Source organism: Corvus moneduloides, chromosome 3 (genome assembly GCF_009650955.1).
Source record: "Corvus moneduloides isolate bCorMon1 chromosome 3, bCorMon1.pri, whole genome shotgun sequence".
Classification (NCBI taxonomy): Eukaryota; Metazoa; Chordata; class Aves; order Passeriformes; family Corvidae; genus Corvus; species Corvus moneduloides.
Genome location: NC_045478.1, coordinates 100,137,523 through 100,165,140, shown reverse-complemented (window position 1 = coordinate 100,165,140; position 27,618 = coordinate 100,137,523). Strand labels below are relative to the sequence as shown.

Sequence of the window (27,618 nt, the reverse complement as noted above, 5' to 3'; positions counted from 1 at the left end):
AATGACTGCGTTGGTACCTTAACCTTAAGAGCTGAAGAGCTGTCTCTGTGAAAGTAGTTATTTCCACTAATTACCTAGTAAAGATCTCCATTGTCTACTTTCAGTTTGCTGATACTTTCCACCTATTGTGATCCCAAATGCAGTCCTCAGCTGGAGCTTACCACTTACTTAGAGTGGACTTGAGCTCTGCATTCTCGTTTCTACCTGGGATATAAACACTACACATACAGCAGTGATAGACACCTTCAAATCCAGTAATTCTTTTTGTAGTCTACAATAAAAACTACAGTGTACAGCAGCTCCTGTTTTCTGGAGGCCTTATACAGCACCAGCCTTTACTCCATGGAGTCATGCTCACCAATTATTTTTTTTTTTGCAATGTACACCACACATTGCTTGAATATTTTGTGTGACCATTTTGCCCTCAAATTTGGAACTGACATTTGACCAGCTTGACGCATCAAGCCTGAGCTTTACTAAACAAACACTCTAAAATGCAGCCCTGGCAAAACTTCCTGCTAACCAACACAGAAAAAATTAAGTAGTAAAAGGAGCTACAACATGGAATTCCAGCCTTGCAAGCAAATGGGTCTGCTGCTGAGCCAAGGAGATTTATCTGAACAAACTGGAAAAAAAAAATGTTTTTAAGATTAAGTATAAGCGTGCTTGTGTATTTCACGCTAACATGAGGAAAAACTCACAAAGTACGGGACTGTCAAATGCTGTCTAAAAATGTATTGGCATGAGTTTAGGATGACCACAATACTCACAGACGGTGGCTGCTGGAAGCTGCTCAACTCTTTGAAATATTAAAAGTAGGCTCAGCCAAGAGAGACAGGCATGCAGCATGCAGAGGAAGTCAAAGTTGCATGATAAACATAGCAATCTCATATTCATGGAAATAACAGCTGCAGATGATCTAAACGTAGCTTTGATAGGACAGGAGGTCACTTGTAAGGAAATAGTTATTCCAGAGAAATATTACCCTATAAAGACCCATTTAAAAGTCTCATGTAAAAAGTACTCTTACCTGTCACTAGCACTTTCTTTTCCTCTTCCTACTTCAGGAGCCATCCCCTCCCTGGGAGGTGATGAAGAACACTTGCTTTGTGCCCAGAGCAAGAGGCTTCTGCCAAGCCCCCAGCTTTGGGAGCAGTAAATGCTCTTCTCCTTTAACCAGCTGTGTAATGGGAGGCACCACTGGTTCCAGCCTTCTTCAATCTTATTTAGTTACCAAGAATTTGTACATTCCCAAGGGACTGTTATGACAAGGGTTCCAGTGAGAGCATTTGCCTCACTGACTTCAACAGCAGCTTATTAATGTGGGCACCTGTTTAATTGGCCACAGGGGACCTGTGCCTTTGATTAAACAGTGCATTGCTGTAGGCTTTGGGACCTGCTGAGTGCAGCATCCTCTCCTCTTCCTCATCACATGATAGCAGGAAAGCTTCTCTTCAATATTTGGCCAAACCATACACCCAGTTAAAGTCAAGGATAAACCTCTTCTACTGCTAAGTTTTATTACCAGAAAGCATTGCAGAAACACTACTGGACTTATATAGTAAGTTAATTTTAAGGCTCGTTTTACTTATTCAGCAGGAGTTACAAATGACTTGTCTCTTGACTTCTTTGGAACCATTAAAAGATCTCTGCCAGTTCTTTATGGATAATTATGACATTAAGGCCATGCCATGTCACTGTATTTCACCATTAAACCATTAGTTGTATCCTGCTATGGGAATTTAAACTAAACGAGGAACTAATGGCACACAGCCTGCTTCTCTTTGAAGCAAACAAAAAGGCAGACCACGTTCTTCACAAGCAGTAGGGATGCCAGACTGCTTCAAGCGACCGTGCTGAAAACACACCCTCCCAGTACTAGGGAGAAGGCAATAGGCAGGAGACACTTGCAACTGAGTGATACTCAGCCCTCCTCTGCCTCTAGAAATGGTAAAGCCCTAAAACAGTCCCATTGAAAAATACATGATCTGTTCTAATTCACAGTTTGAAATTAATTAGGCATACGCGGGGGAACTAGAATATGTACTGCAGAATCACAGAATCATAGAATGTTAAGGGTTGGCAGGGACCCTAAAGACCATCTGGTCCCAACTCACCTGCCAGGAGCAAGGACACCTCCTACTAGACCAGGTTGCTCAAAGCTGTATCCAACCTGGCCTTGAACAGCTCCAGCTTTGGGGCATCCACAACCTCTCTGGGCCACCTGTTCCAGTGCCTCACCACCCCCACAGTAAAGAATTTCTTCCTAATATCTAAATTAAATTTACCCTCTTTCCAAATTATATCAATTTCCTTTTGTTCTATCACTACAGTTCCTGACAAAAAGTCCCTCTCCAGCTTCCCTGTAGGTCCCCTTCAGATACTGGAAGATTGCTATGAGTTCTCCACGCAGCCTTCTCTTCTCTGAGCTGAACAGCCCCAACTTTTTCAGCCTGTCTTTGTAGGGGAGGTGCTCCAGTCCTCTTATCAACTTCATAACCTCCTCTGGACTTGCTCCAAGAGCTCCATGTCATTTTTAGGTTGGGATCCCCAGAGCTGGATGCAGCACTGCAGGTGGGGACTCATCAGAGCAGAGCAGAGAGGGAGAACCAACTCCCTTGACCTGCTGGACCTGTTCCTTTGCACGCAGCCCAGGATTTGGTTGGCTTTTTGGGCTGTGAGTGCACACTGCCAGCTCATGTTGAGTGACACCACCCAAGCTTGCCAGGGTCCCTCTGGATGGCATCCCTTTCCTCCAGCATACCGACTGCACCACACAATATTAATGAGTTTTATCTCCCTAGCATGAGTGTCTGTCCTACAGTGTAACAAATTATTTATTAAGCAGAAAAGCCATTGTTTCTCACCTCATCAATTACTAGAAAAAATGTTTACATGTGCTCATCTATTTTCATACAGCTCAGTTTTCAGTCTTAATTAGGTTCTAATTCTTTCCATTGCTAGTAAGCCTTATCTATTTATCCACTTGCAGCAAGAGGGAAGTTGTTTTAGAACCCATAAAGTATTCACTGTTGTAATTAATATTGTGAGTGTATATTTTTCTTTACTGACTTGCAGATCTCCCGGTGGATTTCCTCCCTGCCTGTGTCGTGTTACCGGACCTAATGGGATTTATTTATCACATGTTCTGCCACTGTTATTTCATATTTGTTTCCACAAATCTATTATGCTTGGACAGCTTCAGAACCAATGATTATAACTAAGTTTCAGTGCCATTCTCATCAGTGATAAATGTGAATTGCCATATGTCACCATTATTATGGATTATTTATGCACAGAAAAAACTTACTAGTACTTTGAATTACTGATCTCCTTGAGGGACAGCTAGTAGTGCTTTGGGATGATTACAAAATGCTTTTCTGTAGTCACCAAAATGTTCTACAAAATAGCTGGCTTGTAATTTGTTTTCCATTTTTGCCATTGTGGTCTCTTCATAACAAGAGGCTGACAATGGGAATATATAGATTTCATATCTGTCTGTCCACACCCAATAGTACCAATCATGCAACTGATTTTCATGGTGGTACTGGATGATTTATGAGAGGGAAACATAATCTCTGTATTGTCTTTGCAGACTGGAAAAGAGCAGGGAGTATTTTGAAAGAAAAAACATACATATGACTGCACACCTCAGGCCTGATGAGAATGGCTGAAGTTTGTGTTGACTCTAAAGAGAGTTTTCCTTGAGTCCGTAAGCTTACTTTAAACCATGTCTTGAGGAGCTGAGGACTTTTTGTATTTGTAAAGTACTATATCCACATTTTAGGGAACTCTGGAATTAGTGACACAGACCTATGACATGACAATCTGTAAATAAAATAAAATACAGACAGAGGACACTGGAAATCACCTAAAATAGCATTAGTGATTTTTTTTAGAGTAATCCACAAATAAGATTTGGCAGAAACAAAACAAACCGGACAAAGAGAAAACAAGAGAAAATAGCCCTGGCAGTACTAAATAAGTATCATTCAGGGATAATGAAAGGACTTGCTAGCAGAAATAAAGAATACAAATGAGGCGATGAAAAAGGAGAACATTAAGTATCATCTATGTTATAAAACCCCCAGACTCTACTCTACCTGGCTTTAGCCATAAAAGTGTAATGAAATCTATGAATTATTTTCAAATATGCACAAGAGACTGTTTTCTGGCAAACTCTTTGTTCAGCTACATAGAGATATGTCTGAAAAGGATGTTACAGATTTTTTTAGAGAAAGATAGCTTTTGGTAGTCTTTTTACTTTTTTTTTTTTTTAAACTCAGTAGCTTGTTCTAAAGCCTGTTCTTTCTGCTGTGATAAAGATGCCACTAACACCATGCAGGCAGAAAGCTGGGTGAGCAGAGCCCAGTTTACATAAGGTGCTTGGGCAACAAGAAACATAAATTCCTGCCATTCGGATGTATCATGCATTGGCATTGCTCAGCACTTCCATCCTTGAAGGCACTTCCTTCTATTTTCTTTAAAGTGTAATCTTGAAATTCAGGGCTTGGTGATTTAATCTTTGACTGGCAGCTATAGACTGTGTTGGCACGAGAACAGGCTACAGGTTCATACTCATCTTTTCAGCTTTAAAGTGGCTTCTAATCTATATACTCCTGCCAGAAGAAAGGTGTTTCAGTTGTGTCCTGCCACTGATGTCAAGCATGCAAGAAAACTCAGCCATGAGCTTGTACAGTTTTATGTTTTATTTTCTGTTGGTAATGGGAACATTAAAAGCTGGGCTCTGGCTCCAAGGAAAATATAGGTAGAAAATACAGGGCTGGCCCATATTTTCATCTTTGCACAGCAAATATAAATATACCCCAGATGTAATACCCCAGGCACCAAAGAGAACCAGATGCGCTTAGGGCTGTGACTGGTGAGAAAGTTATTTTGTATGATCCCTTCCCATAAAACAGCTAAAATTAATATTATGAAATTTCCATTACATTTTAGCAGCCTGGACATAAAAGCTATTCTATTTCTAAAATTCTCAACAGATTAATATTTTTCTAATCATTTTCCCAAAACAATTAATTGCCCCATCACATAAATGGGCAAGTAAAATTGTAAAAAAAACCCATTATGTTAGTGTAAAAGGTACTCTTGAATAAAAAGAATTATTTTTCTAAATTATTTATATTGGCAACAACAATTTTTGTAAACTTTCTGTGATTTTGTGAGTGTGTGTGTTAAAAAGGGGAGTACAGCAAATTAATGAGCATGATTGCCAGGAAAAATTTAATAGAGAAGCCATAAAGAAACCAATTCCTGAAATTATTGCTTTCTTAGCTTTTCATGTTCTCTCTCATAACAACTTCGGATATTAAGGGGATTATGACTCAAAAAATTTACCTAAGGCTTTATCCAGTAAGAGTATCTCAGTGAAAGAAATACAACAAAAGCAGTGAGCAAAGAAGCCTCAGGCTGAATATTTGCACCAGATTCTTGTGGACTTATTGGCAATTTCTTTATTTTAGAGGGAAGATCTGGTGATTTTACTAACTCATAAAAATTGCCTGGAATATTTTGGAAAGTCAGCCCTGATCACAATGTTATAACTAGCAAAGTAGATTTGTGGGAAAAAACCCCATCCCTTACTCCTAACTTACAGGGTCACAGGGAGTGGGGTCCTTCCTCCAGCCAGCAAATCCACAAAAATACATGTAATCCAGATGTGAAGGATTTTGGATATCCTGGATATATCTGCTGTACATCAGAGCAGAACCCCACACAAGGAGCTGTGTGGGAATTCAGAGCAAGCTGCTGTATGCCAAGGATTGTGCAGCATAAAACACAAAAGTATTGCCAGCTTCCAAAGGCAGGGCAGGTGTGGCCTTCCCAGCAGCACACTCAAACTGGGAACCCTGATCCCTCAGCATGGCAAACTGGCTTAATTATGGTACTCCCACTGCATGTATGTGTTGCCTTCAGTTCTGGAGTTACCCTTTTGTCAGCTCCTTTGGGGGCTTTTATATCATTTTGCAAGTGAGAGGCATAACATCCGACCTGGACAGAGGTGTCTAGAAGCAAAACAGTGATCCCAAAAAAAAGAAATTTATTTTAATTTCTGTGTGGCTCAGTTTTCACCTCTGGTGGTCTTGAACAAGATTTCTGCTTCTGGACACAAACATGCTTCCTACCATTCTGCTCAACATTATGCCCAATTCTTATGCCCAATTGATCCAGAAAATAGCCCTTCATTTGGCCTTTTTGGAAGGCTAGCAGGACAAACTTTATGCAAACAGTAAATATGCTTTCTTTTAAAACACAAATAAAAGAAAAGCCTCCAGTGCATAATAGTGCAATGATTGCAAGACTCTCTCAGAATAAGCAAAAAGGACTCTAATTGTTTCTTCTGCATAAAGACACTTAAATCCACATCTTTAACCTTCCTGGAGAGAGCCTATCACTCCAGTGTTCAAGTAAGCCCAGTTCAAGCAAGCCACACTTAAGAGATCACTGAACCTAACACATTACTGGACTCCAGTGCACTGCCCTGTAATTTTATCTGATCTCTGGGAAATATTACAGAGCTGTATTTGTTGTTCCCACTTACATATTTGTGCACAAGAAGTTTTACACTTGAGTGTTATAAATAGTAATGTACTCACGTGGGTGCTCAGCAAGTATCACCTCCCTTCCCATCAACAGAAAGAATTTTACTGGAAACAGGTAAATTACCTGTTTGCCCCCAGAGCAAGTACTGAGCTTGTCAGGCTGCTTTGCCTTCCTATTGCATAAAGGGTTTCTTCAGAGTCAATTAGCTGCTGACTTCCAGCTGAGCTACAGTGTCACAGAAGGGCACTCCAAAGGCATCTTTATAGAGCCTGTATCAGGCAGGATGGAAGAGAACTGGATCCCAGGACCAGAGGGCTGTGGTAAGTATTTTGGAAGTTATTTTGGCTTAAGTCCGTACTAGCTACATGGGAAAGACAAACCACTTTGAAGCTTAGCTAAAATAACAGGTACCTACAACACATTTTATTGTTTCATTTCTCATACCTCTCTCCAGAAATACTCACTGATAATTTTTTTAATAATAACATTTTAGCACAATAAATTAGTTTTCTTTTTGACTGAAAGCTAGATAAAGCAAAGACAGATTTCAGGATGGCTGACAAACCTTAAGCAGCCGTGTCCTCAGTATCTGGCAAATCCTTCAGTGTATGTCAGACTATTTGTACAGTACCAAGCACCCCAAATACCTCCTCTAGCTCTAAAGATTCAGTCTGCCAACTGGAAAAAAACCAGATTCCAGGTAGGAGGTTAGTCCTGCGCTATAAATGTTAATCGGAACCTTCCCAGCAGGCATCAGGAATAAGGAGTTGGCATGAAACTTGGGGGACTGCCCTAGGTTTATGACAATCCCATAATCCAGCAGGTATTAAAGTACTCTAATGTAATCCCAGTTCTTCCTACAGGATTAAGGATTCATGAAGTATGAAATGGACAGAGGTAGAAGGAGAGAAAATATTCCTAGCTTAGTGTTCGTGCATTTACCTGGCAGAAGAATTCAGGAGTTCCTGCCCCAAGGACTGTTTATGTATTTTAACCGATGACAGTTTCAGTAAAAAATCCAAGTACACAAACAAATTACATCTGATAATTTCTACAGGTATTTATCACTGATAGTCATTATCAGTCTTAGTCAGCAAACACTAGGTTGACATCATTTTTCAAATTCTTTACCAAGTTTACTTGTTTGGCATGCAAGAAGGCAAACCATCAAGGATGCTGCAACACGCAGAAAATTCCTGCTAACTCAGTTCAAACAGAGTAATTAACAGAATTAATCAATTTCAATTGAATGAGATCAAAGAAATCTCCTATCAGTTGACTGTTTAGAATAACTCAGGGAAGATTAATTTCTATCCCAGTGTTCTCTTGATCTCAATAGGTTGTTGATGACAGGAGAGTAGAAAGCAAGCTTTTTATCATCAATCACTTTCATTATTACTTGCCTACCTGCTGTGTACAAGGATACACACATTCCTCTATTTTTAGACAAGAAAGCAACCTGTCAATAAGTGCTGAACTGCTTGCCATTCAAAATGACCACTTAGGGAAGAATGTAAGCATAGTGGCTGCTGTGTGGAATATTTAACAAGAAGCCATTTATGGAAAAATACAACTTATACTTCAAGTGTCACAGACAGCCATGTTTCCCTCCAAGTAAGTAACATTACAGCTGTATGTAACAATTACTGATATCCTAACAGCAATTCATCCTCAATATCCCACTTGCACATGCAAGACATCTCTTGTATCTACATATTTATCTACATATACTGCACTTACACACTAGCTAAAAGCCCTAGTTATTACTTATACAGAATGTACAATGTCAAGCTGGAGGCTGGAGGGTCACCAGCTTGTGAAAGGAATTACATGGTCTAGTTGCCTTCAATGAGGGAGGACAAGGGTAAGTGACCCTGTCTTTCTTCCAGTCCAGATTCACATCTCATCAGTTACTGTGTATTGATGCAGCACATTTTATTTACATCACTAAAATAAAATCAGCCATCGTTATCTCTCTCTTATGGTCATTAGCAGTTGTGATTTCACCTCAGCTCTTCTGAGCTTCAGACTTAGTTGGCACAGTGATTTCAGAGTCACCATGCTCTACACTGACTCACTGAGCTTTGGTTAAACACATCAGATGCAGTCCAAAGTCAGAGTCTGAGTTTCCTGTGTGAGGAAAGTCAGTCACCCATGAGAGGAACTCACAGCGGTCTTTCAGGAACCGCTAGAAGCTAGGCACTGAGCAACACCAAGGAAAGGAAGTGCACTAAACCCTGTCAAGATCTGGGATTTAAATCTCTCAAGGGAGGAACTGTCCACACTTCAGATCCCAGGCATTGTTTTGGTGGGCTTCTTTTAAAGTGCTTAACAAGGACAGAGTGAAAAATGGGAAGAGTCGGAGGAAAAAGGGAGAGAACAAAGTCACCACTTAGTGCAAGTCAGTGGCTGAAACATCCACTCAGGAAACAGGAGAGGAGATCTATGCTCACATCTTCTACCTCCTTGTGAACGCTTTAACCAGCAAGCTGTTGGGTGGAGTATTGTTAAGCCCAAAATATTTAGCAAGCTGCTTATGATTTCAGCAATAAAGCATTTTCTATTGACACCCATGTCCTAACAGGCCAAAACGGAACACTTCTATCCCATTTTTATGTGTACCTGATTCAGGCAAATTCCCATCGACTTCAAAGGAAGCCTGGAAACTTGGAGCAGTCGGTTCTCACATTCTGTGTGTCAGTGTCTGTACTTACACTCCCCTGCAAGCCTTGGCACGCCCCAGGGTCCTGCTGCATGGAGCCTTCAGACCAACGCCCGGCTACAGCGTGCTGTGGCTCATGTTCCAGCTGGGCCTGGGCTTCCCTCGCCATGGGAACTGGGTCTGGCAGATGCAGGGACAAGGGGGTGGTGCACAGCTGCATCTTGCCCCAGCACAGCAGTGACAGTCAGCCTGCACCTGCTTCTGGCAAATGGGAAGCGCTCACACATACCATGGCACAGGAATAGCCTGTCCACTTAAGAAGTTGCCATGGGTGTTCAGCAGAGTGCAGCTCTCAGAAAATACTCACTGCAGAAAGCACAAAAGGCAAACACTAACAAAACTGTGCCTTAAAAAAGTACATGCATCTTGGATTTGGATAAAGGGGAACTACGATAGAAACCACTTACCCATCATATTTAAAATCAGCGTATGAATCAAGCCAAAACACAGTCACATATTAATTTAGAATGCCAATTATTCAAAGTGAGTTATTAATTTATTCCTTAACATAAATTTTCTCTCTAGTACAGACTATGAAGTTTAGGTAGGTAAGATGTGTGCACTGGCCTCATTACAATAGCATATACATGCTAAACTTTTTGAAGTGGTCTCTATTTCAGTAATTCTTTGAGGTGAAAAAGCACTGTTACATCCATTTTTATCAAAGGGATCCAGAAAACAGTGACTTGAGAACACTAGGAGTTTCCTGTGGACAAGAAATTTTTGACAGGTTGGGCTTTATCTCTTTGTGTACTAAGTATGCACTGAGAGAACTGGGACATTTTTTTCCTTTGTAATGGACGTTTCTAGAATCTCCAAAACATATAATGGATATCATGATCATGGATAGAAAGTTTCTTTCATCATGCACATGTTTAAATACTTGTGATTTTCATTCTACATGTTCCTCAGTGCTCTTTTACAACAGTAATAAGTATTTTAATTTTTTTTTTTTTTGTGTGTGTGTGTGTGTGTATGTGAAATTTCCCTCCTAATTTTTCCTTTGCTGCCTGTATCTTAATTTAGTTTGGAGTTTTTTAATTTGTTTTTCTTTTTATCTCCAAATGGTTCTGGCCTTCTAGCTTTGCAGTCTCCCTGCAAGGAGAAGCACTACACATATTTCCAGCTTCTGTCTCCCTCAATAACAAGTAAAATTCTGTTTTCAAGAGACTGCCTTGCAATTACATTTAGTTTGTATACAGCTGCTATTGAACTGACTTTGTCACTGTACAACCTGGGCTTTTTTCTTTGTATCCAAATTGATTTAAGGTTTCATATTGATCTGGGTATCAATATCCAGTTTTTAAGCCACAATACCATTCATGTTCAAGGGCACATTTCAGTCATCTCAAATAGGGCTCTATCTGAGCAATCTCCATGGAAAAATCTTCTCTGCTGTGCAGAATACCTATACTTAATTTCCTTTTAGGTACAGCTTCCCATAGATAGCTTTGTTTCTTGACAAACTAGTAGCTCTATCAAAGGCCAGACATTGCTTTGTTCCCATTTTTTTTTCTGACAAATGGAAACTTTCACATTACTTTTCATAAATTCACTCCATATGAGAACTGAATTGTTAAAGGGTTTTTTTTATTATTTTGTCAGCCTTTTATTTTTTTTTTTTTTACTAAGACTAGTTTGTCAGCCCAATCTTCTGTAGCATCATCTCTTTTCTTTCTAAAACTTGCATTCTCATCCAGAAGTGTTTTCCAGCCTGGAACACTAAGACATGCTTCTAAATGTAAGTCAGAATCTCATACCATGTTTCTCTCTCAATTTTGGTCTCTCTACTGTAGCCTGATCTCAAAATTAGGATCCCATAAACAGCAAAAATCAGATTTTTTAAAAAATATTAAATAAATTTCTCTTTTGGGTATTTCACTTGCAATTAATTCTCTCAGAATTTCATTCCTTCAAAGAGTGGGACTCTCTTGAAATTTTTTTTTTTTTAGCACAAACTGGTAATTAGACTGCTCTCCTTTAATTGTAGGTTATTAAATTACATCCACTGCCTCTGGCCTGAGGTTAATGGAAAAAGAAGAGTAGCTAGCTTTTGTGCACCTCACTCTTTAGAAACTTTTTTTTCTGAAGGGAAAAAATGCTCCTTTAATCTCTCTGCCTGATGAATTTCATGAGAAGCCCAGATGCAATAGCTGTAGTCCTTACCTGCTATTTCAAGTTCTCCATCCCTCACATTTTCCTTTGCTTTTCTGACACCAAATGTGTGTTACTTTCCCTGCTTCTTCTTCAGATACCATAGAGTGCTCTTAGTGGTAATTACTGCGAGTGCCTGGGTGGGATCTTATAACCCTGAAGAATCTTTCTAATGGTTAAGAGGTAAACTAACACATATGTAGCATGGATGTGTAACACTGGAGCTTGGGAGAAACGGCAGCTGATGCTTCTCTTCTTCCTCTTGGTGTTGATCTCTTCTGGTTCAAAGCAAAACATCGCACAGGAAATGATACACTTCTGCCTTAGACTATTCACAGTCCAATTAAGCTTAAACCCTTGCTTCAACCTGAGTCTAAGATAAGCTTTATGGCCACAGCTGACAGGAAAGAAATTTTTACCAGCAGTAAGTCTCCAATAAGTGGATGGAGAGGGTTAGTACATTATGAATGAAACCCAGAGTGCCAGCCCCTTGAGCAGAAAGCCACCTAACATCACATATTTGTGATACTGATCCTTTCAGATGACCTACAAATAGCACTACCTGTGTGAGCCACTGGGTTCTGGTTCCTGATCCCCATGTTACCACTGTGTGACTACAAAGATGTGCCGCATAATAAGCTTGGCCCTTGTAGTCTGATTTAATCAAATTTCTCTTAAATCCACACTTTTGTTCATACTGATTTTTTTTGCTAGTATCAACAGTACATAGGAGGTGAGGTTTGGCCAGCAAGTGCCATCAGAGTGCTGTATGCCAATCCTGGTGAAGTGTCAGTAGGAAAAGTGCACTTAGTTCTAGTCATTGGCGAGCCACAAAAATTAATCCAAAGAGAAACCATAAAGATTTCTAGATGAATCATGTAAAAAGAAACTGGAAGAGCTCAGCTCACTTAGTCTGGCAAAAGGAATGCTGAGAAGACATCTGATTACTGTGTGTAGATCAATCAAAGAGTCTTTTTTGAGCTAAGGAACCATATTGGCAACAAAATCAGAATTTATTCTGTGAATAAATTTTGGCTGGAAATCACAAAAAGCAAGAGAAGACCCAACTTTTGGAGCAATATCTCAATAAGGAGGATGAGAACACAAACTTAACATTGTAAAATAGAGGGTGGCCAATTTATAAAAAAAAATTTATCTGACACACTGCCTGAAAAAACAGGAGTTTGGTCTCAGAGGCTCAGGGGAACGACGGTCAAATTTCTTGAACCCATAAATCACATTCTGTAGTCATCACAGAGCCACATAGATTTCAGAGAGCTGTGGGGAGAGTAGATAGCTCAGCAAGCCCCAGATCTTTTAGTGTTCCCTGGTGGATTTGGGCTGGATGGCCTCTGTTCCCCAGCAGCATCCAAACCAATGCAGCCCAGTGCCACATGAGTGCTGTAACCCCAGCAAGGGAGTTCATCTGGCATGCAGCTCAAAAAAAAACCCCAAACCCTTCATCCCAAACCCTGCCAGCCACACATGGAGATGTAACATTCTTCCAACCCACAGCTCTCAGGTACCAGTCTGTCTCTTCTGCAGACTGAGAAGAAAAATCATCTGGAAGAATATCTTTTGGAATAAGATTTTTTTTTTTTTATAAGTACTTGTTCTCTGATCTCCTGTAATTTTAGCAACAGTAGCATTAAGAACTGCAGTGAAGACTGAACATTTTAATGCTAAATTATTATCATCAGGGTTAAATGCTGTACTGATAATTTAAGAAGATTTGAGATTTAAGATGCAGTAACAGTGTCCTGAACTGCATGTTCTACCAAAGCCGAAATACTCACAGCAAGTAAGTGTCAAAGCCAAGGGTATGTGCCATTTATTAATAGAAGATGAAGCTATTGCTGAGTTAAGAAGTAGCCTCAAGTTACTAGTATAATTAAAAACTGTGATTAAATATTAAGATGAATGAAAAAATTTAAATTGTGAGCTGTCAAAGTGCCAAGTAAATAATTTAAAGACAGATTTAAAAAGCAGTGGGAACACCCTTTTTCTGCTCTTGCTACTTCTTCATATTACTAAACCTGTTTTACCCTTTCTAATCAAATCCTCACATTCTTCTCTGATATTTGCATATGGCAGCAAGGTTACTTTCTCCTACAATATATTTCTGTTTATAGTATGTGCTTGTAAACTGCAGAAGAGGCTGTGCTTGTTCCTATGTGAAAAAGAAAAAAAATATATCATTGGGAATAAGAGGACAACCCTTTCTGGGCAGTCACAGGGAACAAAATAGATGTTTGTGGATAGAGCAAGGAAAATTAATCAGGAAAGTGTGTATGGGCTGACCATGAGTTGTTTGATTATCGAAATATTTTCTTTTCAGGACTTTTCCATCTCCATTTTCTCGGCTGTTGCAAATTATTTTTCTTACTTTGGATAAATACCCTTTTCTTCTTTTATCAAAGGGCATCAGAGGCTGATGCTGATGAAGAAGAAATAAAAAAGAAGGCAACTGATGCTGCTAAACTAAGAAGAAGTGTGTGCACTGACTGCAGGGGTAGTCAGGTGGTCAGAAGATGGGTTACTGCAGTTCAGGGCCTCACCTGGAATATTGAATAGTAAGAGACAGTTTTACTCTGCTTGATCCAACACCTTAGCTAGCCTGGCAGTATCAAGTAGTTGCACTATTGTGTCTACAGCAGAGATGAAATGCAGGTTCCCATGGGAAGCTTCAGTTAGCCCAGTGCTTTTCTGTGAGCAAAGTTTTTTTTCTTGAAGAACTGGCTTCTGTCATCAAAGATATTTTAATACACCTCAAAAAAATTTCTCACCATCTCCAGCTCATGGTAGCAAAGAATAGAAACAGAGCCCTGTTCCCACTGTGCCAGATGTGCACTCCTGATGCCTTGTTCTGTCTGCCACCAGCCTGGATGAGGGCATTGGTCTTTCATGATTGGCAAACATCCCCATGTTCTCTCTTTGCAGAGATGCAAATAGGCACCCATAGCTAAAGTACAGGGTATAATTACATCCATGCAGAAAAACTGTGCATGGCTAAGGCACTCTGAAAGGTTGAATAAACTTAGTAAAAGCAAAGTTCTCATCCCATCATTTTTCCCACAGATTATGGGAAACAGACCTCTGATGCACATTTTAATGTTAGTTTAAGATTAAAAGTACACAGTGCACAGTGGATCAGTAAATACATTTTTGAGAAGCCAAAACAGAGGTTTCCAGACAAATGTCTGCCTAGCTGTAGTATTTTGAAAGAATGTTTGAGAGTTCAGTATAGAGAACTATAGACTTTCCCCCATTCTTAACTCTGAGGACTGCCAACCTGTGCAAGGAATGATCCTCTTCTGAAGAACTGGTGATTTTTTAACAAGAGGTCCAACATAGAGGCTGCTTTAGAGCACACTCTCAAGTCCTGGAGGCATCCACAGTTCTGCCATCACTGTCCCCTCACAGTTCTGTCTGCCTGTACCTTTAAGTATACTTGAGTTTTTGTGGAGAAGCTGTTCTCCACCCACACCTAAACCCAGGATTTCTGGACAGCTTTTACTAGGAATCCCAAACACTTAAGCAAAGCTTGTTGATAACCGTGTTTCCTGGATATAGAAGCATTTTTTCTTTCCTGTCATTATACCTCTACTGCAAGACATTTTACATCCACTTGTTTTAAACATGATCTTTTAAGCCACCCTACTCCATGGCTTTGTACTTTTGAAAATGATGTTCTCATCCTTACACAAGTGCTCAGTTTTCTGTGGAAGCAGTAGCATCTGTAACTTACAGAAAACTTCTATAGAGGACTTCATTCCTCATCTGTGTGCCTTCTTTTTACCACACAATAGCAGTCTGGATGAGCTTTTCATGGGGCTGTCCCCTTCTGCTGGATACTTATCTCAGTTGAATAGAAAGCTGAATTACATTCTTGAATATAAGTATCCCAGCCTCCTTACAGCCTGCATAAAGACAAGATTAAAGGAATGAAACACCTAAAAGACCAAAGACATGTATTTTGCAAGGTTGGTAACATATGGTTTCTTCTCTCTGAGGATTTTACTTATGCTAAAACAGTTTTTTCTTCTTTTACGTATACAGTATAGGATTTTCAGATGCAACTTTTTACTATATTGTGTATTTTTGATGCATACCAGAAGTATAACGATTGCTACAAATTCTTTGTTCATTAAATTAATCTTTTATTACCTTTAGTAAAAAGGCAGAGCTTATGTATTACCTTCTTTTGGATTTTTTAATATCAGGCTGTATTTATTCAGCAAGAGAACCAATACTCTTGCAACAGTTGTAAGTAAGATTCCCAGAACACTTGCTGTACAGGCAAATGGCAACACAGTTCGTGTGCAGGGCCCAGGCAATGAAAAAGAAGAACTGTCTTGTTAAACATCTGCAGTGAAATACTGGTTTCACTGAGCTACAGTACTGGTCCCAATTGAGTTTTACAATTAACTTTACTTTTGTATCATACACTTTGTTAAAGGCAAGAATTCTGGCCCACCTTGAAGAGGACAAGTACTGTCACTTTCTCCTTTGATTTTGTGGCTTGCACAGGCCCTTTCTCAGTAACTCACAGGACCACCATAAAGCCACAGCTGTCCCTTCGGGTAGCAATTGTCACAGCAATTGTCAGAAAGGACTCAGCTCCCAGCAGCACAGACAAAGAATGAGGGAAGCAGTAGCATGTAGTATCCCCTGAGTGTCTTGCTCCTGTTTGCTGATGGTATGAAGACACCTGATTGTGGCAAAAGTGTGAGAATGCCTATCATTTTTCATCATGTTATTTCTATATATACGTCTTTCCACTTCAGTCCCAGGCCAGATTATATATGCAACTGTGTTTTTTTATACTCTTCTTGACCAATGGTTTTCAAAATTCCTTAAAATTATTACAGTAACATTTGAGAGTAGTCAATGTCTTATCTGAAGCACCAGAGCATTCTACTAAAGGCCTCAATAAAAGTTCAGTAGTAGTAGATATAATTTAATAGAGTCATAGAATGGCCTGGGTTGGAAGGGACCTTAAAGATCATCTTCTAACTCTCCTGCCATGAGCAGGGACACCTTCCACCAGACCAGGTTGTTCAGAGCCCCATCCAACCTGGCCTTGAACACTTCCAGGAATGAGACATCCACATCATCTCTGGGCAACCTGTTCCAGTGCTCCACCACCCTCACAGTAAAGAATTTAATCCTATTGTCTAACCTAAACCAACTCTCTCTCAGTTTGAAGCCATTGCCCCTTCTCCTGTCTCTACATGCCCTTGTAAGTAGATTCTGTCTGTCTTTCTTGTAGGTTCCCTTCAGGTGCAGGTTGTAATTAGGTCACTCCAAAGCCTTTTCCAGGCTGAACAAACTAAATTCTTTCAGCCTTTCCTTGCAGGTGAGGTGACCCATCCCTCTTATCAACTTGGTGGCCTCCTCTGGACTCACTCCAACAGGTCCAAGTCCTTCCCATGCTGGGGATCCTAGAGCTGGATGCAACACTCCAGATGGGGTCTCAGCAGAGAGTAATGGAGAATCACCTCCCTCAATCTGCAAATTTGATTTGGTTCTTTGCGATAGCGCAGGTTACTCTAGAAGTAGCACATCTTTACAAAAAGTTTGTAATATAAGTTAATAGTTACTTTCAAAACGTTGCACTCAGCTCCAGTGTTTCATTTCTGCCTGCCTGGACTTCTTCAGAAGCAAATACTTATTCTGTGAGACATCAGACTACATACACAAGGCTCAGCCTGTAATGTGCACACTGCAGATGGACCCTGCTGATCTGCCTGCCTGTCTTTGGAGAGTTGGCCAGAGCAGTTTGGGCAGCTGCGGTGTTGTAGTACTTAAACATGATCTCACACAAATGTGTAACCCCATGTTCAAGGCTCTGCCTCGTTCACATGAGAGCAACACTGAGGTGAAGGCGGATCTCTTCTGCTCTATGGATGGGTTCACAGGTACAAACAGCTTCCATGGCCTCACTGACTCACACCATGAGAGCTCTCCAAAAAGGAGGTGAAGACCCAACCGTCAGACCTACTGAGGCTGTGCAACCTCAAGCCATTTGTTTATGGTTGGGAATATGATCTGGTCTCTTGTCTTCGATGTGACAGAGATCAATCTCTACAACCTCTGGTACAGTCCCTGCATCCCTCCTGCCACTCCAGGGATGGTGGTAACATCCCTGAATGGATCCTTGTCAACCAAGGAATGGCGGCAGAAGAAAATTTTGAAGGGATCCTGCAGCAACCTCCAGAGAGTTCTTCAGAGGTAGAGTTACAAGCCTGAGGAAACAAAACGTGGTGCCAGCACTTGCTTTACCATTCTATCAACTTTCCTATGTGTACATAAGTGCTCACAATACTCTAAGCTGTTTCGTGAGCAAATATAAAGCAAACGGTAGGTGGGAAAATTGAAAGATCTGTTTGAGAGAATAATGGCAATATTAGCAAGATAAAATCATTATGTAGGCATGTCTCCCAGTGAGGAGATTTTGTTTTGTAGATGTATTTTTGTTAAGAGTAGGAACAAATTAAAAAAGTACTAAATAGAGCAGAGGAAATCCAAACAGATGCCCTTACCTCAACCAACCAAGAATCCAGTACACATTTAATGGCAAGTCAATGGAAATTTTGCCTTATTCAGGAGTGCTACAGTCCCAGACACCCTTAATGATAACATTCTTCATTTTATAAATTATACTACAACCCATACATTGTTTATCTTTGGTCATATAATGTGGTTTCTATTTAAATTTAGGTTAGAGTTTCACCAGTTTGCAACAGATTTGACCTTTCACTCGCCTTTCTCTATTACCTACCAACATATTTTTTAGACAGTGATACATTTCAGGTTTGGAACATGATGAAAATGAAAACAGAACAACACAACAGCAAGCATTTTTCAGTGACATAAAGGATAATAAAACTGGAGATCCTGTGATTACTGTGCAACTCAATGATTTTTAAATGAATAGTTCAGCAAGCAACACTCCATTATTCAAATGATTGTTAAGAAATATTTTTTTGGGGTATTACAGTTTATAATATGATACACCATCTACTACTCCAAAACTGTGAGGGAGAGAATGAGCCAAATAATATTTCTCTTAAATAATCTACACATACCATTTTTTAGTACAAACATACAAAATGAAAATACTTTTTTTTTTTAGCTTTGGTGCAAGGCTTAGTCCATGTTAAATACAGAAATAAGCAACATATTTTGGCTTAGAACATGGGATTGGCAAGGTTTCTTCTATTTGTTGGTCAGTTCTGGACTGCTTGGTATGTTGGTACAGAATCCCACTGATTTTATATATGGAGACATAAATACTTAGCAGGCAGCAGGAAAAAGTGAGGTTATGAGCTTCCCTGAGTTGTTTTCCAGCTGATATATTTGTGTCCAATACATTGTCCCAGTACAACAACAACAACTAAAACTACCAATTCATTTTGTGGAAAAAACATTGTTCTTCTCTGGGCTTCTCTTCTCACCACATATCATCAGTAAAAAATATCATATTATAATCTGAATTCTGATCCCAAAGTAAATAAAATAGTTTCCTAGTTTTGCCATCAAGCTCTTAAATAAGTGACTGTTTTAACTTGTGAAGAGTCCAAAACTAAGATAAAAACTGAATCGAGATGCAAAGAGATTTTAGGATGTATTTGGGGCTTTTAAATTGCTTTATATCCAGGCTCAAAATTTAAGGGAAATAGTGGGGGCTTTGTTACATGTAACCAGCAACAGGCACTCTTCATCTAACAGAGGTCAAGTTAATGTTTAAACAAGTAGTGTGGGATCTACTGATCTCTTAGAAAATTCCTTGACTAAGGACACTCCAAATGATGGTACTAGCCTTTAATTTGACCCCAAACCCAAACCTGTAGTTTTTGATGACTATCATTTTACTGACACATATTTAATTTTCAGGGACCATAATTTTTTTGAGTACTTATTCAAGGAAAAAATATCCTGTACCAATGAAAACAACTTTTGATTCTTTGCGACAGTCATATTTTAACATATTTCAAAGAAGTTTTTCATTCCTTTGAAAAGTGACGCTTGTGGATCTATAAATGAATTAAATCATTTGTTTAAAATCAAATGAGTGTCTTTAAAATATCCTCATTTTTACACCAAACAGGCAGAGCATATGAACCAACCTTGTATGGACACACCTTTGCTGTTCACCCTCTCTGGCACTAGAGATTTATCAGCCCTGTGGCCTCACATTTCTAGAGCACAGCCCTACACAGACAACACATTTCTAGAGCACAATTTCCTGCCTGCTGGAAGCAGACTTCAAAGTAGACTTTTGCCATTGTCACTTGTTTGTAAATCCATCTCCCAAGCCAGAATAGAAGATGTGAATCCACACTTAAAATCAGAAAGCTGCCTGGAAGTGTGACTTTGTGGCCCCTGGCCTCAAAATGTGAAGTTGTCTGCTACAAAAGGACTATTCTTTCAGAAAAACAAAGAAGCTCTGAAGTCTTAGCTTTAATTTAAGGAAAAAAGAGCTACTCCATGTACCTTGGTATTTATTATGTATGCTAGATAGGGGTAAAAACATCTTCCTTTTAACTTTAACGTTAGTTAAAGCATTTTAGACATTATGCAATGGAGCAAAGGAGTGATGTTCTTTTTCTTTTTAAAAACATACTGGGGTATTTTTCAACTTGTTTTAACTTGAAATTTGCAAAATTTGATGCTTCAAGCTTGCTACTTGGCAATTTTCTGTTTCATGAATCCTGAGTTTTTTTGTAATTTCTTATTTTTTTCTGAAGTAAATGTAGTCATTAGAATGGATTTCTGCTTGAAGAATTACGGACTGGCAAAGGAATTTTGCTTTTATGCCTAAGAACAGCCTGTCTTTATTGTTCTGAGAGTGCATATTCTGGCAGAATATGTGTTAAAACATATTTTAGACTGCAGTTATTAAAACCTCTTTCAATATTATAGAACACATGAGTCTTTTAAAAAAACCCAACAAAATAAACATTATTAGTTAGATTGCAGTGTCTCTGCAATGCAATGGATTTATTTCAAGAACTAAAATACAATCTTCCTTTTGGAATGCTGGTTTCACTAAGGCTTAATAAAGAAAAAAGCTTACTGTTAATGATGCCCTGTAAACTATCAGCATTTCAGAAAAAAGATTAAAATAAAAATCCAGAGCTTTTTCTGCCACAATTTTCTCTTATTTTACTGAAGTGGGGTTGCTTTACTTTAAGCACAGAAAGTATACAGGAGTTGAAAATTGCAGAGTTGTACAAAGGTCAGTTTGGTATAGTTTGATAGAGGCAAGAGTTTAAAAGCTCTCTGCAGAAAGCTCTGTTTCTTTTTGACAACACAGATTAGTTTGCCTAGACTAGCATTCAGTTCTCTTTTTCCCCAGGCCATACAGACTGAGCACTAAATATCACAGCCTTGTCACTGCTGGCTCTGGGCCACTCACCTTGTGGAAAAAAAACAGAAATAAGCATGTTTTGGGTCAAACCTTCTGACTGTTATGGCAGAAAAGATGTAATGGGAGGAGGGGGTCCCACAGTGCTGCTCTGAGCCTGCTTGTCAGTCCACCCCCCTCAGCTCATTTCCTGGAGGAGTGCTCAAAGGGCTGGCTTTGTACAGGTGAACAAAATGCGTGAAAAATCTAGTTTGCATAAGAAGTGTGCAAAAGGAAGGGGACTGCACCTCCTCGTTCTCTTTCACTCCTGTCTCACAACCCCAGCTCTGGAGCATCCACAAGGCAGGATCAACATGGAATCTAAGGACTGCTGATAGTCTTTGTTCTTTCTCCCTTTTCTGTCTTTATTTCTCTCCTCCCTTGCTTTGCCTGGGCCACACATGGCTGTCATATCCTACGCCATGCTCCATACTGAAGTTTGGTGTGGGAGTGGGGAGATTGTGTAAGTGTGTTGCGGCTTGTAAGCCAGGACCTTTGACAAGGCTGTTGTGGGTGCTGAGAACTTATTGAAGAGTACTGTACAAAATCCAAGGGCTTGTGGAAGTCTGCTGTAGAATTTAAGAGCTTGTTAGCCAACACCTTTAGTGTCTAAACAGTGGGCTGGGTGCCTGAGTTATGGAGGCTGCACAAGAAAGCAGAAGAGTTCCCAGACACATGGTTCAGTGTCTTTGTTCAGCCTGATGAGAATTTATAAGGAACATCACAGCCTCTGCTGATGGGTCAGGACACATTGTTCCCACCACCAGGACCACTTGTTTTGACACACTGTATCCTCACACACCTGCAGGGCAGCACTTTGCCACAGTCACAGTCATTTACATAGAACAGAGCATCTACTTACTCCACTCAGTCCTAGTCACGCCATTTCAAGCAATGAACAGTGACCAAACCAGGCCAAATTCCATCTCCTTCCAAAGCACTGGACACGAAGCTGAACATGGAAGGTAGGCTGGTGTCGTGCAACTGTTACCACTGATTTTGATTTAGGAGAGTGCTAATGCAGCAATGCTTCTGGAGGCCAAAACTCAAAAGTCACAGGCAATTTTTAATCAGTACTTATTCCAAAAAATCACACTGGACAATAATACCCAAACATTTTGGACTGTTTATATCAACAGGAAACAGATCCTGCTCAAATTTTGTGGGTTTTGTTAGTCAACATTAGCAGGCAGAACAGTTAGGAAAGGAATTCTTAGCTTCTGGCCTAAACTCCTGGGGCTGTGAAAGAGGAAGTCGAAAAAAACCCAGCGAAGTTGTGCTGTGGAAACCTGGACTACAGTATATTACATTTCACTGTGAACCTGCATTTATCTTTACAGGAAACACTTCAGGAATAAAAATATCCCTCTCCCAGCCCACTCTGACCTCCCTTTAGAAAGATAGGCTCTCTTTGAGTAACTCAAAAAATCAGAGACGGACAATTGTCTCAAAACTTGAAACTGCTTAAAAGTGGTCACAACTACTTTAAATCATGTACTTTTTTTCCTCTCCACCAGTGAAAAATAAAGAAGGATGTAATAAATAAAACAATGGAAGGAATCCAAAAAGGTATTTGTCTTCATGTTATTTTGTGGCTTACCACTTCATACTGAAGATTTCAGCATTATACCATGTTGAACGTTATGTGAATTTGCCTGCCAGAACAGTGGTTCCTATCTCTTCCAAAAGTGGATGTAGGAAGTAAATCCTCTCTTTTAATTGCAGACTAGTTTAGATGGGAAGTGATTGTGCATACAAGAAAGTTAAACTACCATCTATTTCATCTATGTCAATCAATCATATTAAAATAAAAATACGAAAAGCCTGCTTAATCTCAACACGATGCCTCTCAAATTCTCAAACACGCTTTGTCAGTACTGCAGATCTTCTTGACTTCATACTTGACAGGTATTGGGAATTAATTTCCATCTGGTTTTTTGTTCAATCTTTTCCAAACCCTGACACTTTTTCTTCCACCAGACATTTTTCAGCTTTCCCTTGTTCCTGCACTTGGTATACTTCCAAATTCAAGATCTTGACCAAGTGGAATTCTCACCAAGGCCCAGGAGAAACGCAAAAAACACATACTAAGCATACATAAATTTAAATAATCTTTGCAATCTAAGTCCTTACAGCTGTAGGGCTGACAAATGCTCAGCTGTATTTGTTGATGCAGCTCCTTAACTAATCTAGAAAACGAGAAAGGTTAAAGACCAATGAAAGAGAGGCTACAAGAATGAAACAGCATTCCTTTGGCTGCAGCATGATCTAGGATGTTCTAAAAATATTTGCAAGGTGAGCAATTAGCCAAACAATGACTGCCAATTCGGGGGCAGTCTTCTCCTCTTTCTCCTCCACTTTCCAACATAATGCCTATTTCTAAGGCATTTAGAAATACCAGAAATATTTTTTTCCTTCCATTCTTCTAAAAGACTTTTACCTCAGCTTCTCCAGCATCCTCAGAGAAAGATGCTGAGCTGCTGTTTGTGCTATTAGACTGTTTATGATTTTTCCTTGTTTCCATTCTTATTTCACCATAAATAATTTAGATTATGGCTTTTCTGGAAACAACTGTCATGCAAATACTGAAATAGCATCAATAACCCAAAGGATGTACATATTAAATGTTCATTACACACAACCTTCAAATCCTGTCTGATCTTGTTGGCTTGTGTGCGTTATGTTTTATTTTTCATATTTAAAGTGTTTTATGGTATTTACCCCCACGTTCCCCCCATATGGTGCAGCAACTTTCTTTTGACATCTATTCTAATATACCCTTCAGATTTAATGCCACAGGTAAGATACAGAAAAGGCCTATATTCTGCTAATCCAAGCTCCTATATGAAACTTCCACTTCAGAGAAGACAGAGTTGCTACTTCCTTCCCTTTACTTTTGAAAAGTACTTTTGGGTTTTGAATATTAAGTTGGTGTAATTTCCCCCAATAGGCAGCAAATAACTGAATCTATATTCACACATTCTATAAAAAGCAGATTGCATAATATAGCATGATGGTTCTATTCCATTATGCTTCATTACTAGGTTGGAAATTACTCACACAGTAGGTTTTTCTCTTTAGTATTCTATCATTCTAAATTATGGGTGCACTTTAGGTTACTCTTCATGTTATTTTGTAGTAAATAATCTAAATACAATTCCTGCCTGGCACCGTACTAACAGCAACATCTCCCTTCCCAGGTGGTCCTGGGGCCTTACTTGAATTCTAGCCATGTAATTACATTCAACCTGCCTAAGGTCTCCTTTAGACCTTGCAAATGTATTCTTCATTTGTCATGATTTTACAGTGGTGCCTCAAGCAACAGAACAGCTACACTTGAATGCTACAGCAACCTTGGTACTTCGGTATAACTTACTTCAGCTCTTTTCCATGCCTTTAAGATTCATGGGAAAAAAAGTGATCATGGGATAAAAACCTGTTAGAAAATAAATTGGTGATGGTGTTTGGTTTCAGTATTTAAAAATAAATGGTTGAGTACATCAGCTTCCTAAAGATGCAAAACTGCTCATTCCTCAGCTGTAATGCTCATGGTTGACAGGTTGTCTAAAGACTCTGACATGAGAAAGCAATGTTAAACTAAATCTAGAGAAAAGTATGTAATCACTAATAACCCCAAGACAGCAGAGCAGGAATGAAGTAAAACAAGGAGAAATCACCAGCAGGCTGAGACTTTTCAATCAGCAACTCCAGACTGAACATCCACCTCTGTGGTACACACCTTAAAGCAGTAAAAGCAGTATAAGATTACAGTTCTATTATTTCAAGGGAAAGTGATCCTTCAGTTAACAGGGCTAAGTATTTCGGAAGGCATCACTTCAGCATGATTAAACATCTAAAAGAAAGACAAATTCTAGTTCGCTTTCAGACACATTGAACAGTATACAGTAATTCAAAAGGGATACAAAACTGCAATCAGCAGAACTGCATCAGAGAATAAAGTTCTGTTGCATGGCATTAAAGGTTCCACTACGAAGGCAGTAAGTTGTTGATGCCCAATCCAAGATTATCTATTACTCAAGATTGTGTTGACCCTTATGCTCTGTGAGGACTACAGGCAACCAAGCAGGAGGAGAAAATTCCTGCTTACAAACAAAAAGCAAATACATCATATTGGAAGTAAGCAGATATTTTCTAAATTTTTGGCGGGGGGGGGGTGGGGGGGAAGGCAAAAAAACACCTCAAAAAAGCAAGGGAAATATTCTGAACCCAGTTTCTTTTTCTAGTAGCTCAAAAGACTCATCTCTAATTCAGAAACCTACAGTACAAGTCCCTGTCCCTTGTCTGATAAAGACCTGCAAACAGGTTTTCCTCTTTCATTTGATCTAAGCACTGAAGCATTAATTTTTTCTTTGTAAGATTTTGACTGATATTTCCTCAGGGCCTGAGAAAACTTTCCAGTCCTAACTTACATACCTGCTGGTAATTCCCAAACAGAAATTCAAGGACTTTTAATATCTGACTGCGGTAGGGACTATTTACATTAAGGTTTTTAAGTTAAAACAATGCTTTAAGTGTTGTTTTTTGGATAAAGATCACTCTATTCAACAGTTTCCTAATTTCCAAGCTCCAAATTAGTCATCACATTGTTACATGTAAATAAATATGCACAGTATATAAGTGATGTTTGTGATCAGGACAAAGGGTATCTTCAGCTTCCCAAATAAGCATTCTCAGTAATAACGTACTGGATAAGTGGTCTAATTTTCCTAAATACCATGCAGATATAGCAAATCTTCAATATATATACAAGTGCTGTGTCTAAACAGACCTTCCTACAAAATTGACATTACAAAAAAAGGTCATTAACTAAAATAAGACACCCTTATGTAGAATGGATCTATATGTCATTCAGGCATTTTCTACAATTCAATTCTTAATCAATTAATCTAATTCTTCATTCTAGTTCACCATCTCAATAATGGAGACTGATTAAAACCTGCAATGCTTAACTAAATAAAGTATTTGTCTTTAGTAGCGGTACTTACAGTAAAAATTATGTCTTGCTTGTGGGTTCCTCATTTGGTGATGTAATATTCAGAAGTCACCATGCTTTTGTTCTAAGATACAGCATTTTCTTTATTGCTGTCTTGAAGAAGTCTTCTGAACAAGTCATCTCGTCATAACATATTCTCGTCCGAAACACTCTTGTTTTCTCTCTCCGTATTTCCTGTCCAAATACTAAATACACAAGTAAAGGTAAACTGGTAAGTTACTAATTATGACATGTGGCATTTATAGAATGTTTTAAATGTTCCTAGTACTTTACAAAGGGCAGCTGATAAACACGTTAGGAAGTGCTTACAAATCTGAACCAAAATTACTTGAGTCTCTTAAAAGATTGAATAATTTTATCTGAAATATTCCAGAAGGTTTAAAAAGAACATACCTTCTTTAAAATAATAAATGAAAGCTAGTGCTCCCATTAATTCTTCTTTTCTTAAGCATCATTCACGTGAGCCATATGCAGCATACAGCCTAATTGCTGCTGAAAGGCCCCCAGGACGTCAGGTGTGCCTCCAAGTAGAAAATTTGTTCCATTGTTTAAAGAAGGAAGATGTACATTGCTACAATTCCTTTTCTTATTTATGAGTTTCCTAAGGAGCAGTGACAAAATAGGCTCTTTTCTCAACTGTTATTGATCAGGACACTGATGAAGTGTTAGTGGTCTTAAGGAGGGAATAACATAATCTTTAGAATTTGGTTTTCTTTTTTGTAAGTATTTTTGAAATTTAATTGTCTCCCCCATCCCTCCTTCCACCCCATGTGCTGCAATATCATGAATATGTCAGATACACATTTTGAAAAAGGATCCTGATTCATTTAGGTCCTTACCTTCCGTTGTACACAGACTTGCCAAGTTCAGATGTCATTAATTTGAGGCATACGGCTTATATTTTCATTGAATTCCTTAAAAGAAAACAATTTGTTGCAATTATTCCATATTCTAGAAAATCATATCACAGAGAAATCTTACACAGAAGATCTGGTCTGCTAGTCATAATATTTGTGAAAATATAATTGTCACAACAGTCACCTAACAAAGCAGAGAAAGAATAGCATTTTAAGTAATGTGGTGATATGGCAGTCATATAATCTTATTCTTAAATTTCTGACATATCATTTTAAATATTTGAAGATATGGTGAGGGATTAAGAGAGTGACTGTAACCATCTCTCTCTCTCTCTTAAATATTCTGTATAATCCACTCGTAAATATATGCATCCACAAAAAGGGAATATCTTCATCAGCAAAAGAAAGTCTAGCTTGACCTCTGGGATTTTAAAATGTAGCCAAACAATTATGCATGCTTCATTTTCAAGCCACTATTTAATATCCAAAGTCTTTTTCAGGCAAGAGATGAACTCCAAAATAATACAATCAGAAAAAACCAGCACCTGTTTCTGAAGGCTGTGTTACAGAGAACTCCTATTTCCCACTCCTATTCAATGAAAAATGAACTTTTTCTCATGAATTTCACAGGTTGCTAATATGGACAGAACGAGAAACAGAACCATGTGTGATAGAATTAAAACATAGTGCTCATGTACAGTCATATGATGTCATTTCTGAAGATTTTCACAGAAGTTCTTGATAGGGAGAAGCGCCATATGTGAGTCCCTGTGGTAGATACTTCAATAGTTTCTCACACCTAAATTTCACAGCTTTCCACCAGGAGCTCTAATATTTTGCTTAAAGCCTTGACGTCAGGCAAACATTGTAGACTACCAGGGTTTTTTCTTCTTTG

The 27,618-nt window shown here is 39.0% G+C and overlaps 1 protein-coding gene across 4 annotated transcripts in view; it reads right to left on the bottom strand.

Annotated features, from left to right (window-relative positions):
* The window catches only part of KCNK2 (potassium two pore domain channel subfamily K member 2), a 128,776-nt gene that overhangs the window by 79,513 nt on the left and 21,645 nt on the right, over window positions 1-27,618 (bottom strand). For all 4 annotated transcript variants that reach the window (XM_032102989.1, XM_032102991.1, XM_032102990.1 and 1 more), the window contains 2 exons: window positions 26,706-26,780; window positions 25,859-26,051 (listed from right to left, as the gene is read on the bottom strand). In XM_032102989.1, the coding sequence (XP_031958880.1) occupies window positions 25,859-25,892 (34 nt within the window). In that variant the 5' untranslated portion in view covers window positions 25,893-26,051; window positions 26,706-26,780. The remainder of the gene's footprint in view (window positions 1-25,858; window positions 26,052-26,705; window positions 26,781-27,618) is intronic.